General features: G+C 36.3%; 3 protein-coding genes across 7 annotated transcripts; 2 read left to right on the top strand and 1 right to left on the bottom strand.

The window, feature by feature from the left end:
• Positions 1–7: 7 nt before the first annotated feature.
• On the top strand, positions 8–3,932 carry LOC105648344 (pyruvate kinase family protein). The gene is made up of 5 exons (XM_012234701.3): positions 8–269; positions 442–540; positions 1,086–1,507; positions 1,816–3,462; positions 3,574–3,932. The coding sequence occupies exons 2-5, from the start codon at positions 478–480 to the stop codon at positions 3,707–3,709; spliced, it is 2,268 nt and encodes a 755-aa protein (XP_012090091.1). The 5' UTR covers positions 8–269; positions 442–477; the 3' UTR covers positions 3,710–3,932.
• Positions 3,933–4,241: 309 nt separating this feature from the next.
• CNGC1 (cyclic nucleotide gated channel 1) lies at positions 4,242–9,848 on the bottom strand. 3 transcript variants are annotated; one of them, XM_012234703.4, is made up of 8 exons: positions 9,664–9,848; positions 8,818–8,934; positions 7,743–8,307; positions 7,007–7,219; positions 6,497–6,774; positions 6,119–6,230; positions 5,679–5,915; positions 4,242–5,164 (listed from the first exon to the last, which is right to left on the bottom strand). In XM_012234703.4, the coding sequence occupies exons 2-8, from the start codon at positions 8,844–8,846 to the stop codon at positions 4,466–4,468; spliced, it is 2,133 nt and encodes a 710-aa protein (XP_012090093.1). In that variant the 5' UTR covers positions 8,847–8,934; positions 9,664–9,848; the 3' UTR covers positions 4,242–4,465. The 3 variants fall into 3 exon arrangements, with proteins under 3 accessions (XP_012090093.1, XP_089582790.1, XP_012090094.1); XM_089726664.1 differs by lacking the exon at positions 9,664–9,848 and adding an exon at positions 9,320–9,656; XM_012234704.4 differs by lacking the exon at positions 8,818–8,934 and having other exon boundaries at positions 9,664–9,844.
• Positions 9,849–11,220: 1,372 nt separating this feature from the next.
• Positions 11,221–17,129, top strand: LOC105648343 (Protein phosphatase 2C family protein). 3 transcript variants are annotated; one of them, XM_012234699.4, is made up of 10 exons: positions 11,223–11,627; positions 11,992–12,054; positions 12,153–12,453; positions 13,313–13,440; positions 13,756–13,854; positions 14,129–14,287; positions 14,854–14,940; positions 15,642–15,733; positions 16,370–16,444; positions 16,777–17,129. In XM_012234699.4, the coding sequence occupies exons 3-10, from the start codon at positions 12,203–12,205 to the stop codon at positions 16,933–16,935; spliced, it is 1,050 nt and encodes a 349-aa protein (XP_012090089.1). In that variant the 5' UTR covers positions 11,223–11,627; positions 11,992–12,054; positions 12,153–12,202; the 3' UTR covers positions 16,936–17,129. The 3 variants fall into 3 exon arrangements, with proteins under 3 accessions (XP_089582920.1, XP_012090089.1, XP_012090090.1); XM_012234700.4 differs by lacking the exon at positions 11,992–12,054 and having other exon boundaries at positions 11,224–11,627; XM_089726794.1 differs by lacking the exons at positions 11,992–12,054; positions 13,756–13,854 and having other exon boundaries at positions 11,221–11,627.
• Positions 17,130–17,137: the final 8 nt, after the last annotated feature.

Here is a 17,137-nt window from a genome sequence, read left to right as displayed (position 1 = left end):
GCTCTCCGCGGTCAAATCACTTCTCAACCATGAAATTGTCTTTCTAAAAAATAAAATAAAATCCATCAAACGACTTCGTATATTCTGCCATTATTGAATCTTAACTGAATCATCGAATCTGGCACGCGCCTTCCACACCCTCATTCTGTTTTGTCATTCAGACTTTCGCTTCCGCTTGTACAGAAAATTCGAAGTTCTTGAAATAAGAAAAGAAAACACATTTTTGTCTTTCTTTCTTTTATCCTCTCCTCTCCTCAGAACGAAAAAAGGTACGCTCTATCTCCTCAAAACTCTTCATCTATTTTTCTCGTGCAATCATTCAGATCCAATTTTTCTCTAATTTTTCCGAATTATTTGGATTCAGTTTTTGTTTTACTGTGTTTTGTTCTGTAATTGAGTATTTTGACGAGAATTGTTTATTGGTGTTCAACTGTTTTGCAGGTCTTATATATGTCCGCTTCACAGTTAGGGGCTTAGATGACGCTTAATGCACTTTCAGCTCCTGCAGTCACAAACCACTGCTCAAAACTTTCTTGCCATGTAATTACTTCTTTTAGGATATGCTTTGTGTTTTGGTATTTGTTTGTTTATGGAATTCCTGCACGTGAAAGGCGTAATCTTTTGGATTATTCTCTCTGGTTAATGCGTCTGTTTGGATAATACGAAGTCCTGTTTCCAAGATGTCTCTGACTCCGTATTTTTTGGGAACTATTTTACGAACTGTTTGTTAAACGGTGAATAAACTTATTCTCTATTTTTCACACGCTTAATGAATCTTGTTTTGTATACTGAGGAAAATACGTAGCACTGTGTTGTCACCACTAATAATATGTAGCCTGATTTCAAGGTTATGTGTAGTGGATATCTATTGGTTTAATATAATTGTGTTTGATTCTTCAGTTATTATGCTTAAAATTGACTGTTCCCCCTTATGGAATTTATTGTCCATTGAAGTTCATATTTTTAGTGTCTTAAGTGTCTGTTTATTGAAAAATATCTGTAGTTCATATATTTGAACTTCTCATAATTTAAATTCAAGTTTGCTGATTCACTAAAGCAATAAGTTGAATTCTTCTGCTCTTCAGGCCATTCAATCAGTTGATTTCTTAGGATTCGTGTTTTCCAATCCGAAGTTAAAGCCTAGAAATGTGCCATGTAGACTTGATGGAAGGTGTCCAAGTCCCATCCTTCAATTATTAGCTGTTCAAAGGTGGATCTCAAAGCCAAGAATCGTAGCCTTTTCCATTTCTAATGAGAATGATCAAGTGGACACAGGCAATTTCTATAGTGATGCTGATCAAATGCATTTTACTTTGGAAGACAATGAGAGTTCCAGCTGTTCAGATGCAGAAGTTGTTTCTTCTGTTTTATTTTCAGAGGCGGACCTTGTTCAGACAGTTGAGATTTTGGGAAAACAAGCAAGCCTTCTTGAAAAAATGAAAGCTATTCAATTGCATGTCTTAGCATCAGAACAATGGAATGCTTCTCAACTCCAATTGTGTCACAGGTATATTTTATTGCTTTTGGATACAGTTTTTCCTTCATGCCGTTGTCTTATGCGTATTGTTAAGAACATGCCAACTAGGGGCGATTGAGTAATTTAGGCTGCAATATCCCACTCTACACAATGAAAATGGCAGTCAAATAATAAAAAATTACTTGTAAATAGTACTGCTACCCTGAAACCATGCCTTTTCTGCTTTCTAGAGGTATATCTTTGCTAGTTATGTATGCAAGTTTTATTTCATTATTGGTTGTTTTCTTAATCTTACGACCTATGAACACCATTTGATCTTTGGGTTTCTATGTTGGCAGAAAGTACTTGATTAGTGCAACCAACTTGATACATTATCTGGCGCTGAGATGCCTTGATGTTGAGCAGCTGAAAGATGATCTCTCTTTGATTGGTCTTATGAATTTGGTGACTATCAAGTCACATGTCTTTGCAAGTCTTACTGCAAGTATTCAAGTATTGGAGAACTTGAAACCTAACTCTCTAAATCCTGAAGAAAACATTAGTAGAGTAATTCTCTCTCATAAAAAATTAGACCAACAAAATTATGTGCCATTATGCATAGAAGAAATGATGAAGACAGCATCCTCAAATAGAGAGTTATTGTTGGGCCCACCACAATTTGGTAGAACTATCCATATCATGGTAACAGTTGGGGAGGAAGCTATTGAGAGTGAAACACTCATTTCTGATTTAATCAAGGCAGGAGCCTCCATAATTCGAATCAATTGTGCACATGGAAGTCCTAGTATTTGGAGTGAGATAATCAGGAGAATAAAGGAAAGCTCTCAAAGGCTAGAAAAACCTTGTCGAATTCTCATGGATTTAGCTGGACCAAAGCTCCGAACAGGAAAGTTGAAACCTGGTCCAGCTGTATTGAAAATCTCTCCCAAAAGAACAGCTGCAGGAAATGTAATCTTTCCTGCTCAAGTTTGGCTGTCTCACAAAGAAGCAGGTCCTCCTCCTCATTTGTCTCCTGATGCAGTTTTGTTCATAGATGCCCAAGACTTCCTTACTAAGCTTGAAGTAGGTGACACTTTAAAATTCCATGATGCTAGAGGGAAAAAAAGGACTCTTAAGATTTCTAGAAAATTTCATGTTTTTTCTGGGACTGGATATGTGGCCGAGTGTAGTAGGACTGCTTATGTTGAGTCAGGAACACAATTGTATAAGAAGGAAAAGAAAAGCAGGTCCGCAGTTGGACATGTGGTTGATATCCCAGCTACTGAACCATTTGTCAGACTGAGAGTTGGAGACTTGCTAACCATATCAAGAGGTAGTTCTTGTGAACAAGATGAAATGTCTGTACCTATGAGCGGTGCTCATAGGATTACTTGTTCCTCTGGTTACCTGTTTGATTCAGTGAAACTGGGTGACCCGATTGCTTTTGATGATGGGAAGATTTGGGGAGTTATCCGAGGAACAGGTATATCAGAGATTGTTGTCTCAATCACTCATGCCGGTCCCAAAGGCACAAAACTTGGGTCTGAGAAATCCATTAATATTCCTGATAGCAATGTTCGGTTTGAAGGACTTACTTCAAAGGATCTTGTGGACCTCGAGTTTGTTGCTACTCATTCTGACATGGTAGGCATTTCTTTTGTCCGAGACACCCATGATATTGTTGTGCTGCGCAAAGAATTGGAAAATCGGAAACTTCAAAACCTTGGTGTTATTTTAAAGATTGAGACAAAGAGTGGGTTTGAGAAATTGCCTTTGGTGTTATTGGAGGCAATGAAGTCCTCAAATCCCTTTGGAGTGATGATTGCTAGAGGAGATCTTGCAGTGGAATGTGGCTGGGAAAGGTTGGCTGATATGCAAGAAGAAATTCTCTCTCTTTGTGATGCTGCTCAAGTACCTGTCATTTTGGCAACTCAGGTCTTAGAGTCCCTTGTGAAGTCTGGTGTGCCCACCCGAGCAGAGATCATTGATGCAGCCAGTGGAAGGAGGTAAAATATTCCGCATGCCCTGATCATGCCATTAATATAAATTCAAATTTCATGCTTTTTCTTTCTTTATTTCCAAAAGTACGAATTGAGGATTCCTTTTCGTCTTAACAGAGCAAGTTGTGTCATGCTGAACAAAGGGAAACACATCACCAAAGCTGTTTCAACTTTGGATAAGATCCTCCATTCAAACTCTGCAGGGGTGAGAACAGACTTGAAGCCCAATTTACTCTGTAGCCACTTCTTGTGAAGTTCCTTTTCTCCGTTTTAGTTGATGAATGTCTCCATTCAACTTGCAGAAAAGATCTTGAATTTGGGAGATCAAAACTGTATCCGCATATCTAGTTCTGTAAATATCTCCGTATCTCTAGTTCTGTATATAGTCAAATGTGATTGATATCTGAGTCATCAGACAAGCTTTTAATAGTATCCTTTTCTTCAAGCCAAACCTTCTATGAAGAGTCCAATTGATACTTCTTGTCTCCACTGGACCAGCCTCTTTGAAATTGCACGGGTAAACTATTTTGTTCTGATGCCTATTGAAATGCTTACCGACAATTGCAAGCTTGCTTTTCTATTTTCAGAAATTGATAGTGTCGCCAGATGATTCCTGATGTTGCTCGCCAATAAATGATGAATTTGAACCAACTCAATATAAAAGCTGAGAAAAATACAGTTGCAGATTAACATGTACATGATAAACGTAACACAACCTTTTGTTAAGATCAACCTAACTATTGATTGGCAAGAGAAAATAGAAGAGACAGAAGGGAAGGAGCAAATTAAAGAAACGGAAACTGAATTGCATTTCTGTAATTGAATTTGCATTACAATTCACAACAACACTCAAAACAACAACCAATAAGGTCAACAAAATGCGACTATGAACAAAGCAACTCTAACTCCCCCCTATTTTCATTTCTTCATTGGCCACAGTAGTTCTAATTTCATTTTTGTACATTTACAATAAAACATAAAAAATATCATAGCAAATAGTCTTCTACATCTATCTTTCTCCAGTTGTAAAATCAGGTTCTGCAGGCTTCTGAAGCAAAATGGGCGGAACCCTCTCCAACAACCTTGTCTTGCGAGTACCAGTACGCCGTAGAGCACGAAGTGCATTAGCAGCAAATCGTGAGGCATATATGGTGGCACCTAAACTCGGTGAGTTCCCAGTTGTCTTGGCCAATGCATCTTGCAACCTATCCTCCTCTTGTTGCAGAGATTCTTCCAGCTTCTTTTTATTATATCGACGCCATGCAGCTTGTATAAAGCAGGCTGCCCATGTCCTCCATTGTTGCGAGTAAAACCTGAAAGTGTGGCGGAGTTGCTTACTGTGAAGCCGCCGGAATTGAGAAGCAACAAATTTCAAGTCATCAGCCATTAGAGCAAATGCTTCAACTTCAGTAATGGTTCGAACGGTTCTGGTTGAGATAGGAAGGTTGGATGAGGAATGGGGATCTAGGGCCCATGTAAGCAATTCCTCTCCACAAAAGTCACCAGCCTTCAGGTATTCAGAGTTGAAGAAGCCAGTTCTTCCGCCATTGGTGGTCATGGTTAAAAGCTTGCCTCGCATAATGAAGAGCATCTCGTCAACTGGATCGCCTTCCCGAACAATGTAACTTTCTTTGGTATAGAGTGTTGGCTTGAGCCGGTCACACATAGCATCTAATAGTTGTTCATCCATCTTTTCAAACATTGGTACCTTCAAAAAATACATCCAGGAAGTGAAGATAAATTAAAAATCTAGAGAGAGGAATTGAAATTCAATTCAGACAGTAATTCGTTATCTTAATTCCTTCTTCCATGAAATGTATTTGGCCAATAAAATGGTTGGTTTAGGGTAATAGGAAAAGAACCTGAAATATTAGAGTGATCTTCAATAACAACATACTACAAAATTCTCACAAATCCCAATTATATTCACAACAATCAGTTCATCAAGTTCACTACCCCAGGTCACCATTAATTCCTAAAATATGGAGCTCAGCCATTAATGATCCATTAGCAAGGATAGCATTTCTTTTCCTTTAAAAAAAAAAAAAAAAAAAAAAAAAAGGAAGAAGAAGAAGAAAGAAGAGGAGGAAGAAGATGCCAGCAAATAAAGGGGATATAATGGATATATATAATCCATAAAAGATAGCAGATAACACTTGGAAGGAAAAAACTAACTTAACCACACATGCTACATTCCTTGGAAATACAAGGAGAAAACTCACCCTCATAAGCAAGGCCAGGCAGAGATGACGCTTTATGTCCCTTCTAAGGTCCTTGGGAAGATTATGGACCAGGTTCTCTTCATCAACACCTCTGGTTTCTTGCCATTTGTATTGTTCATGTCGCCTGATCCGCTCCCTTAGATTCTCTGGAAGCAAGCGGTGAGACATCCACTGCTCTGCATCTCGCCTCTTAACTCTCATTTCCTCCAATCTCGTGGTTGTGGATTGCAGATATGTCTGTTTCAAAACAACTTTAGTTCATTACCAACTGTGAGTAATCCATGGACAGCCACCCATGGATTTTCGATCCTATTAGTATCACTTGTAAGATGAATAATCCTGACAAAAAGGGTCATTAAATATGCCCTGAGACACCAGTTCTATTCCATTTCTTTAAACATGATTAAATAAACAAGCCACAAAATAAAAATAGTACCAACCTGCATGTTTCCAATAAGAAATGAAAACAATACCAAGCCCGCGATAGAAATGAAAACTGCAAAGAGGATTTCCCATACAAAAGTGCTTGTTGCGAGGTTTTGGCCTAGAGAACTGTAAAAATAAGTGGAGTACAAAAGAAAATAGTCACTAGAGGGGATGGAAAACTCAAAATATAAACGGATCACATAACAAATTATACAGAGACAAAAGATGAAGACAAAAAACCAAAATTCAAAAGCCTAATATCAAAGAGGCATGACATAGACACCAGAGTCCATATCACATTTATTGCAGTATAATTGTTTTACTAACAGAAGCAGAAAAGCTGTTCGGAAAATTTTCCCATCAAAGATGAAAATGGAATACAAGTTACATACCTAAGATTTCGCAAGCCCCACCAAAAACAGTAAAAGAACTTCTTTGGAAAATCATTAGATGCCACAACACCTGACTGAAGGGCATCAAGGAATATGCCAAAGTTGAAAACTGTTTCATTTGGTGTTTGTATGGGACAAAAGGGATCCAGAAATGAGTTATTTGTCACAGAAGGACTGCAATATAAAGAATCACGTTTGCAACCAGTTCTGTCGCACGCTTTTTTCCAGCATGTTGTTTCTCTTTCTATGGAGAACAAATACCAAAAGGCTCCAAGTATCTGTAAAGAATGGCTAATCAATTAGTATCTATAGACAAGAAAGAGCTCAAAAGTTCAATATTTATGCAAGATTTTCCATACTACTTCTCTATCATGCACTAGGACAACATAATGATTAATAGAATTATTTGAGAGCAAACAGGATGACCACTGAAAATTTTGCATGAACATGATATTTGGCTCTTGCTTTATTTTATGATAAAATGAGCACCAATAAAATAATCAAACTTACATGACTGGCAAGCATGTAAAGAAACAGATTAAATGCAGCTCCTGCCCATGCAGTTTCTGTAAGTATGCCAGAAGTTCTTGTTACTTCCTTGTATAATGGATAAACTCGTATAACCCTCGGCAAATACTGGAATAAAACAACAAATTTCAACAAGTCCTTTGTATTCAAAGATTTTGAGCCTCTCATTCTTGGAATGATAATTAAAATTACCACCTGAAAGAGAACAGCAACTTAGAAATCCACAGAAATTATAAAACCCCATATCTTAGAAGAAATACAGACCTATGAATGTTTCAGACCTATGAATGTTTCAAGTATTTTGAAAGTCTAGATTTTCTTCAAATAAATTGCCTTGATATAAATGCTAAATTTTTAGTCCTAAATACTAACCCTATTCAATTGGGATAGTCTAAGCTATCCTTCAGACCACAAGGATGTTATACATAAGAAGCCTGTAAATTTTATTTTATTTTATTTTTTTCTTTTGCAGGTATTGAGGGGGCACTTTAACAACTGAAATAAAATCTTCCAGGAGTTCTCAAAGGGGATATGACAAGAAAAACTTACAATCACCCAAACTCCCTTTTCAAAGGGCATAAGCAAGGCCATAAATTAACTCATCAGTAATCTTATTAGGATAAGTTAATTATCAGTAAGACAAAACAACATTGAGGTCTAACAAAATGTTGTTCTGCTCATAAGTCAGCTGATAAGTATGCTAGAGCAGTTCCCTCACCTGTGGTAGTGGAAGGACTGCAAGGATGTCGACTAAGAAATATGATGACAAATACCTCTTAGCTATTGCCCAACTGTCTTCAACTAAAACACCCCTTCCAAACACTCGAGAAGATGGAGCGATAAAACCAGTGCGAAACTGAAAAATAATATGAATCATATAGAAAATATCTGTGAACCACCTCAAAACACTAGCTGTAATCTCCATCTTATTGTCCAAACCCAGACACTTCTTATTATCATCAATAACCGGTACATAAAAGAACAAAGGATCCAGCGAAACAGCAACTGCACATGATAATACAAATATCTTATTCCACCTTTGAAGGAAAGGTCCCTGAGGGTCAAGGATCCTCTTTCTAGAACTGAAGCCTTTAGCCATAGAACTACCAAATGAATATGATTTTAATGATTTTCTTATCCTTCTGATGTTTTCAAAGCCAGATTCTAATCCACTTTGAAACTTTTCAGAAACTGAGCTTATAGTGATCCTATGTTTTCCTGAATGTGCATTACTTGCAGAATATTGCTCTTCATTACTTTTCTTTGATTTCCAATCTTGAAACCTGAACAAGAAAAGTCACTCTAAACTATCCCATTAATTTAAAAAAAATGCAATGTGAACAACCAAAAATAGATGTGACAGGCCCCAAAGGAATCATGGAGCTACTCAAAATCACACTTAGATACTGACTATAAGATCCTATCAAAGCAACATGAATGATGCTGTAAACAAGGGAGAAAAACAAACTTCAGTAGATGCAGAAAGGCAAAAGGAGAGTGAAAAATACAAAACATAATGTATCGTTATTAGGCAATACATTATGCTTTAGAGGCTCCAGTGGTGGTCTATTCGACAACTTCAAGGTCTCAAGTTGCAGCCGAGATGCCCAAATGGAAAGGTGTGACAAAAATTTCACTTTCAATTTTTCATAAGAAAATTAAAATATTTAGAAAAAGAGTGTGTATAATTAAGCCAAAACACTTCTAAATTTGTCAGAATGGTGTCATAAACTCGACCACAACAAAACTGAACAAATTTCCAATGAGAGTTTGTAGTTTGAATAAGAATTAACCTCACAAACTTCTCCTGCGGATATTTCATAACTGTATCTGTACTGAAAATTGGCCCTTGGAATAGTAAATAAACCCAAGAAACTTCTCATGCACCACTAAGTAATCAAATGTCAACCCTGTAAATTTTTTTCAAAAAATATGTTATAAGAACAATGCTGTTTTCAATCAACGTCAATACAGCCCTTGCAGGTCGTGAATAACAAGGCATACTAAAACTTGCAGATAACATTAAACCAGTGGACGTTAAAAACAACAAATTGGTCAAAACTGACAAGAGAAACATTGAAAGAAACAGATTCGCAAATCTTCTCTTCACAGAAAGCTTAATGGGAACTTCAGTATCCAAGTAAACAGTAGGGTCACTCAAAGATTTAAGATTTAAAATTTAAAACTTAGGATTATTAGATAAGAGAGACAAGTGGTGTGATCTCCCGAAAGATACCAAATTGAAGATATGCCACTTTAAATCCTTACATAAATATCTGCCAAGAAAAAACTTACTGCACTAGCATCTTTCTCCGTATATGCGCAAGGAAAAAATTGAAAAAAGCTTGGTTTTCCTTTTTTCCCCTTTTACAGGAGGATTCAACAATAAAATAAAAAATCCCGATACAAGTGGATTTTTCTTTATCAAACACAAGTAAATTTCCGGAACTTTTTCTTTTTTAAATAATCTTGATCATTTTGCTCCCGTATCAGCAAATTTACTGACTGAAATTAAAATTAGAACTTGAAAAAACTGACTTTGTAGATAAAAAAATGTGATTCACTTATTAAACTGAAACAAGTCAAGCAATCGGAGAAATTGAAGAATTGGACCAGAAAGGAAAGAAAACACAACAAACCGATTAAAATCCCAGTGGTTGATAGAAGAGAAAAGGTAGAGACTTTTTCTTCGCTTGCATGTTGTTCTTGTGAGAGATTAACAGAGGAAGCTTCGAGGAAATTTTCTAGGGCAACAACTTGCTCTCTCTGTCTCCCCGTCGTTTTGAGTAAATTACAGTATATCAGACGAAATTTATTCTCAAGACAGAAAGTCTCACAAACAGTTGCTGTCAGAGATGACCGGGTAAGGGTGACTGGGTGAGTCAAATGGGACCGTTTTTGCTTTTTCTTTCTGCCTATCCGGTTCTTTTCAAATAAAAAAGAGATATAATTGGTTAAATGTAAAAAACTGGGGCAAAGGGAACTGTAGGGAATTCGAATTGCATTAACTGAGACAGAGTTGCCACGAAAGAGCGCCATGCTATGATTGGTACAATTACGACTTTTTATTTTTATTTTACGCAGGTCAACGTGGCTGTCGTTTACAAATATAACCACCGCCGAGGTTGGCCTGAATCAGAATGGCTGAGAATGTCTTCCCTTCAGATTTGTCCATGTAAATTTGTTTTTACATAACAGATGAAATCACACTGTACGATAATTGAAAATTCGAGATTTTTCGCTCTGAAGAACGGAGTTAACATTTTTTTAATAATTTGATATTTAATTATAATATACCAAACAAATTTTTTAGCCGACACAATTAATTACGAAATATCTGAGATGTCATGTTATTTATAAAATAAATCCAATCAATTAATTAATTATTTTCATCAGGCTGTTCTGCAATTGTTGGAAGAAATAACTTTTAACCAGAAAAAATAAAGTTTAGTGGCAATCCCATTTTAAGGACAGTTAACTATGTAATGGAAAGTAATTGGGAAAATAAAATTTTCTGTTTTCTGTTTTATGCAAATTTAATGCAAGTCACGGATGAGTTTGATTAGACTTTTAAATTGGATTAGAAATTGCCACCTCTCATTTTAAGGAACATTGGCTCACCATTATGCTACCTGTTATATTTGTCCGTCAGCCATGGATTTATTCAATTTCAATTTATAATTAAATAATTTTGATTTTAAATTTTGGTTTGCTTCTAAAATATAAATTAATTTTTGTTTAAAGAAACAATTAAACTAATTGATTTGGTTCAATTATATATATATATATATATATATATATATATATATATATATATATATATATATATAGTTGAATTTCAATTCGATTCTTTTAAAAAATTATTTTAAATTTCAATTTAACCGCCTGGAAAATTCGACGGATTAAAAAAATTTCCTCCTACTGTCGCTCCGCTAAAAAATTGGGCTTAATTGGGCTTTCGCCATCTCTAGATTGACATCTCATTTTCTTAATTGGGCTTTCCCATATTAATGGCAGAAGCCTGCTTTTCCTTGAGTAATAATTGAGGTGGAGATAATATATGTATGCTAAATCTCATTTTTGGCTTTTGAGAAGATAGCGCAATAGACGTGGATGGGGCCCAACTCTAATGCGTCGATACGGGGACAATAAATACAAAAATAGTCCCTACTGTATAAGATAATTGCTAAAGCGGATGCATGAAGCGTGCCACGTTGCCACTTCTCTTCGGTGCCAAGCTGCAAAAAGCCAGTTCTCCCTCTCTCACACACTCTGCTCAGTATCTCTCACTTTCCATTATACTGGTCTTGTACGCCCACTACGTTCTCTCTCTTTCATTCCATTACCACTCTCTCTGTCTAGGTTTTCAGATTCTCTGAGAGACAAATTATTGAGCTGATTCAAAAAAAGTGGATTCAGATCCTTCACTTTTCAACCTGATCATAATTCGGATCCGATCCGACCTCAAAACTCGCGGATTTTCAACCAGAGATCCGTAATTTTTTGAATAATTTTCCATTTTTATTTCAAGACAAACTTCTCTCTCTCGCTCTCCCCTTTATTGTGTTTGATTTCTCAGCTTTATGAGTCTAGTAGATTAAAGGTAAGATCCTATTTTTGTTTATGATTATATGAGGATGTGTTTCATTTATTTGGTTTCCTTTTTTTTTTTTTCTGTGCATCCATAGACAAACATCCCGTTTTATAGCTGAGCTAACTGGGAAAATATTCAAAGAAAATGAATATACATTAATACTTGCTTGTATCTTCATCAATTGAATGTTAACATAATGCAGCTTCAGTATGATGATTAGTGTTATTAATTTTTCTTGGGCTAACGTTCATTTTTGTTTTTTAAATGAAATTCACCCCCCCCCCCCCAAAAAAAAAAAAAAGTGCAATCAATAAACTTCTGTTACTTTATTTGATTTGAACGATTACATCATTTCTATTTTCATGTTCATTAGATGGCACGTGATGTCTCTTGGTGAGGAAATTGATGGTTCTGGTATCAACATGAACATCTTAAAGTAGGAAATAATTTGGTTTCCTTCTCTCTTACAGATGGGCCACGCTAATTTTGTATTAATTTCATAATAATATGTAACTTTCTGATGTTATTGGGCAGTTAATTCTTCGGTTGGAGATCTGGCTTTTAGGCCGGCTGGGTTTATTTAGATGGTATGCAATACCTGCATACGAGGTGTGATTACTCAAAGCGGAATATTTTCCAAAACAAGGTTGCAATTGACAATTAGGCGGAATTTACATGCGGGTCTCCACCTAAGTTATTTGTTGAATAGTGAATTGGTGATGAATCTAAGTATGATGGTCGATTCTGGCTCAACAGCAAAACGGGGACCCATTGTTGATGTGCTCCCAGAGAAAGACCACGATGATGGTGGATATGTTAGTGGAGGGTGGAAAAGGTGATTATAGAATCTCCATTTTAATGGAAAATATATGCATGGATAGTAAAGTTTTGAACTGTAGATATTAGCTACAAGTATATCCACTTCTGTGCTGTCATGCTTTTAGATGATTTTAAAACATAACTGTTCAGTATCAAATTTGCATAAGGTGTTTGAAGTATTAACTTTCTAGTGACATTTGAATTGAAGCTGCAATGGATGAATGTATCTTCACGTCATTTAGTGTTCTAATGCATTTGTTTGTTTATTTTTTTATTAAATGATCTTTGTGCCACATGTTTGACGAAAAGGTATATTCGGCCTGGATTTTGGTGTTTATGCTGTTAGTTAGCTGCTGGGACACGAAAATGAACAATATCACCATAATTTGTCATTATGAAACTCTCAGAAGCTCCACGAGGAGAATGATTTTTGTTCAGAAAAAAAAAAAAACTATTGAGGAAGAATTTTATATTTTTTTTATAGTTTTTGGTGTGTGTCTTTAGAAAGAGAGTAACTATTGAGGAATAGCAATCGGAAGAACAAACTTTAAAAAGATTTTTGTCATTGATTTTTGTTTTGTAAAGACGAAAAAGACAAAAAACAGTATGCAGTTTCAGTTACCAGTAAATATTGTTTTTACTCTTTAGCTTCTTCATCTTGTCCCTGTCAGAAGACTTTACCATGTCATTACGAACATCACTTTTTTTTTTCTCCTAGAAATGAATTTACAGTGTAATTGTCTCTTTATTCCGTTCAGATTTTTGCTCTTTGAATTTGACTTCCACTATCTTTTGTTACTAGAAATGAATGGCTAGGGACCAAGTACTCTTTTCTCATCTTAACAAGGTGACTTGCTTTCCTATCTTGTTGACAGTGAAGATGCCAAATTTAGCTGTGGCTATTCAAGTTTCAGGGGAAAGAGAGCAACCATGGAGGACTTCTTTGACATTAAGAATACAAAGATAGATGGCCAAACGGTCTGCATGTTTGGAATTTTTGATGGTTTGATTCCCTCGTCTCCTTGAATGATATTATAGGTGTTATGAATCACTGTCTGTTGTTTACTCGAGTTACAAGTTGCAATACCTGGTAAATATGAACTAAAGACCGTTGCACGTGAATATAAGAGCACTTCTTAACAAATGTAGTATTAAACCAGTCTCCATGAGCAAATTGTCTGGACATTTTAGCTTTGGATGATTTGAACTATAATCTACATGCTAAGGACTCCATGAGTAGAGCATCATTTTCGCTTCCTTTTAATTTGAATAAACTGCGTTTGTTTTTTTGTTTTTACTGGTTACTGGGTCATTATAGGTCATGGTGGTTCCCGAGCTGCTGAGTATTTGAAGGAGCACTTGTTTGATAATCTAATGAAGCATCCACAATTCATTGAAAACACCAAACTGGCAATAAGTATGTTTAGATATTCTGAAGCTCTTTGCTATGCATGAATTAACTGACAACAGGATCATATTATCAAACCATAATTTTTTGCCGTTAGTATTATCATGCGAGCTACAATGCAGCATCAGTATTGAATTAGATGACTGTTAACGGACAGACTGACACCATTATGATGCCAAGTCTGTCATTTCCTATTTATAATGCATGGATTCTGGATGATATACATCTATCAATCTGTTACTGATTTTTATGGATCTATATGGTAACTTCACTAATAATGCAGGTGAAACGTATCAGCGAACTGATGTGGACTTCTTGGACTCTGAAAAGGATTCCTACCGAGATGATGGTTCTACTGCTTCAACAGCAGTTTTAGTTGGTGACCATCTATATGTTGCAAATGTTGGAGATTCACGTACTGTGATATCAAAGGCCGGGAAAGGTATTTTTTCAATTTAGTTCTACAGATGGTAATAAGTTATAGGCGTTATTAAGGTGAAGAATGACTGTCTAGATGTTATGGATCTGTTAATCATGAGTTAGATAACAACTAGCGAAAAGATAAAACATTTAATATGCAATCATGGAACAGCTGGTGTCTGCTGTTAACTTATCAAGACATATAGATTGGGATTGAAAGATAAAAACTGTTGTTAAGGAATTATCACATCTCTGGGCTTTTCAATTATCATCCAAATATATCAGCATTGCTGACTGGTGCTGTCTTGGAGACAGGCTGTACTGTTTGGCGTTGCCTGTACTGTTAGAATCATCTCAGTGGTGGATGATTCTCCTGTGTTTTGAATTCAGGGTATCAAACAGAAAATATTGAATTAATGCTCTAAAACTCTGTTATGAATCCCTGCTTTGAGTTAAGGCTGTGGTGTTATCAGATGTTTTATCTGTCTAAATCTGCAATGCTAGTGATTAGCAAATTGCTGTATTGTTCTTGGATGGTTATTCGGATTATTTACTAATTTGTAATTATTCTTTTTTCTCTATTCAAAGCAATACCACTCTCTGAGGATCATAAACCAAACAGAAGTGATGAACGGAAGAGAATTGAAAATGCTGGGGGTGTAGTAATGTGGGCAGGTAAACATGTTTAAAATTTTGGCATCCCCCTCCCCTCCTCTCTTTATTCTTCTTCGTGCTATGATTTTGGCTTTTTGGGCATCAGAATGTACTTCAACTCAGCTGCTCATGGTGATAATAATTCAGTTTATCTTGCTTTTGACTTAGACATTTTGGACTATTGCTCTGAATACATCTGGAAAGCCCTTTCAGGGCATCAGGGTGTGAGACAATAAAAGTCTGATGTGATCGTAAATTCTTAATAACTGGACTACTGGAGATATGTGAATTTGGGATCTAGATCTCTTAGCCGAAGGCTCAGTTTCAAACCCAATCAATTGCAAATCTGAAGTCAAAAAGCCTGTTATTCATTCTATCCCAGACTATTTCATAGCTGCTTGCCCAATAGAGCTAGCAGACTGTAGCTTGTCCTTGTATATTATAGAGGGCAAACCTGTGTCTTGCCTATTTCGATGACCCTTGACATGTCCTTTTAATGAGAAACAAAATACCTATTTACTCCCACCAGTCATCCTTGTATAGATTTGGGACAGCCTCAGTTCAAAAAAAAATTAACATGTCAGATAATGTTATCTATTTGAAGAGTATTTTTTGTACTCCATTTTTTCCTTTAGCATATATGCTTCAAATCAGGCAAAAATTTTGAGGCAATTGCTCATAAAAGCCAAAATCATGCAATGCTGCTTCAATTGTCTTGTCAGGCACCTGGAGGGTAGGAGGTGTATTAGCTATGTCACGTGCTTTTGGTAATCGCATGTTGAAGCAATTTGTTGTGGCAGAGCCTGAGATACAGGTAACCTTTGATATTATTGTGAACTTCATAACTCTCTGATCATTTCAATTTCTAGAACAGTTTAAATATGCAGTAAAATTTCTTGTCTTGTGTTCTAATAGTAATCATAGTAAATACCTTGCATAATTGTCTATGATGAGTGGAAAGCAGATATTTTTATTGTTTCAGTTCTTCTGCAGCACCAAAACTTCACAATTTAGTCCCCACCTGTGACAAAAGTAAACCGTGACAGTGGCACATGATGGCAGCCACCATTTAAGAATGAATATTTTCCTTGTGTCCTTTCCTAAGATCTAAGATTTGGGATTTAATTCTACTGTCCCTATAGGATTGGCTTAGGGGGTAGGGAAGGGCCACCTATGCTCTACTCAAGCAATGCAACTTCCCAAAAGAAGAGAAACTATAGTTGCCCTAGGCAGTAGCATCGACTTGTAGCCCGTTTCACTGTCAATAACACTGTTGTGTTCTTAGCAGGTTCTTATTGGAATCTTGGACATGGTAGCTTTCTAAGGTCTATTTATGGATGTCGATTCTAAAACAATAAAATGAAATCACTTGCATGGGTCACATTTTTTGCACTCTTGTTATTTGCATTTACCAAACATGAACAGCAAAATTCTGTTCTTTCCACTTCAGGATCAGAAAGTAGATGGAGAATTCGAGTTGCTTGTGCTTGCAAGTGATGGACTATGGGATGTGGTACCCAATGAGGTAATTATACCTCTCTCTATCTCTCTCTCTCTCTCTCTCTCTCTTTCTCTCTCTCTGTGTTTGTGTGTCTGTGTGTTAGATACAAATAGACTTGTGGACTAGCTGACACACAGATGGAAGTAAATACATGTCTAACAATACTTTTGAGAAATGGCAGTAGGGACTCTTCATTGTTTGATTATTAGTGGTAGTCCACTCTCTATATTATTGAGTTGATTTCGTAGAAATGGTTTGTCTTAAGGTTGATGCTTGGCCTTCTGATTCTTGTACGTGTGGATGATTTTTAGACTTGCTTTAAATCTCTATGCTGACAAGTTATGCCTTATGTGTAGGATGCTGTTTCACTAGCACGAACAGAGGAAGAACCTGAGGCAGCAGCCAGAAAATTAACAGAGGCTGCTTTTACACGCGGCAGTGCTGACAACATAACATGCATTGTGGTTAGATTCCATCATGACCAGGGAGATCCAGCGAATCCCCAGCATAATTAGATATTGTTATTTATGTTGCATGTATAGATTTGTTGATGCTTTAGGCGATCTAATTTTGAAATCCGTGCATGCATGATAACTGAATGGGCGTATGGAGAAGTCCATTTGTTTATTCATTTTTTTGTTGCTCAATTTGCTCTTGTATCAAGAATATGGACTCAACTGTCCTGTTTTATTCTAAAGTCGTTTATACATCTGTTTG

Source organism: Jatropha curcas, chromosome 10 (assembly GCF_041381405.1).
Source record: "Jatropha curcas cultivar XTBG-Jc1 chromosome 10, XTBG_Jcur_1.0, whole genome shotgun sequence".
NCBI classification, from domain to species: Eukaryota; Viridiplantae; Streptophyta; class Magnoliopsida; order Malpighiales; family Euphorbiaceae; genus Jatropha; species Jatropha curcas.
This window is presented reverse-complemented; position numbering and strand designations above follow the sequence as displayed.

What these genes read in the sequence shown, in the direction of transcription:
- LOC105648344 (XM_012234701.3), top strand. Translation starts at nt 478, where the DNA reads ATGACGCTTAATGCACTTTCAGCTCCTGCAGTCACAAACCACTGCTCA. An exon ending in GCTCAAAACTTTCTTGCCAT is followed by an intron (nt 541 to 1,085) that starts GTAATTACTTCT and finishes TCTGCTCTTCAG; the next exon opens with GCCATTCAATCAGTTGATTT. An exon ending in CAACTCCAATTGTGTCACAG is followed by an intron (nt 1,508 to 1,815) that starts GTATATTTTATT and finishes CTATGTTGGCAG; the next exon opens with AAAGTACTTGATTAGTGCAA.
- CNGC1 (XM_012234703.4), bottom strand. Translation starts at nt 8,846, where the DNA reads ATGAAATATCCGCAGGAGAAGTTTGTGAG. An exon ending in CAGTCCTTCCACTACCACAG is followed by an intron (nt 7,220 to 7,742) that starts GTGAGGGAACTG and finishes GTTCTCTTTCAG; the next exon opens with GTGGTAATTTTAATTATCAT. An exon ending in GCCTGGCCTTGCTTATGAGG is followed by an intron (nt 5,165 to 5,678) that starts GTGAGTTTTCTC and finishes TATTTTTTGAAG; the next exon opens with GTACCAATGTTTGAAAAGAT.
- LOC105648343 (XM_012234699.4), top strand. Translation starts at nt 12,203, where the DNA reads ATGGTATGCAATACCTGCATACGAGGTGTGATTACTCAAAGCGGAATA. An exon ending in AAACACCAAACTGGCAATAA is followed by an intron (nt 13,855 to 14,128) that starts GTATGTTTAGAT and finishes CTAATAATGCAG; the next exon opens with GTGAAACGTATCAGCGAACT. An exon ending in GGGTGTAGTAATGTGGGCAG is followed by an intron (nt 14,941 to 15,641) that starts GTAAACATGTTT and finishes TTGTCTTGTCAG; the next exon opens with GCACCTGGAGGGTAGGAGGT.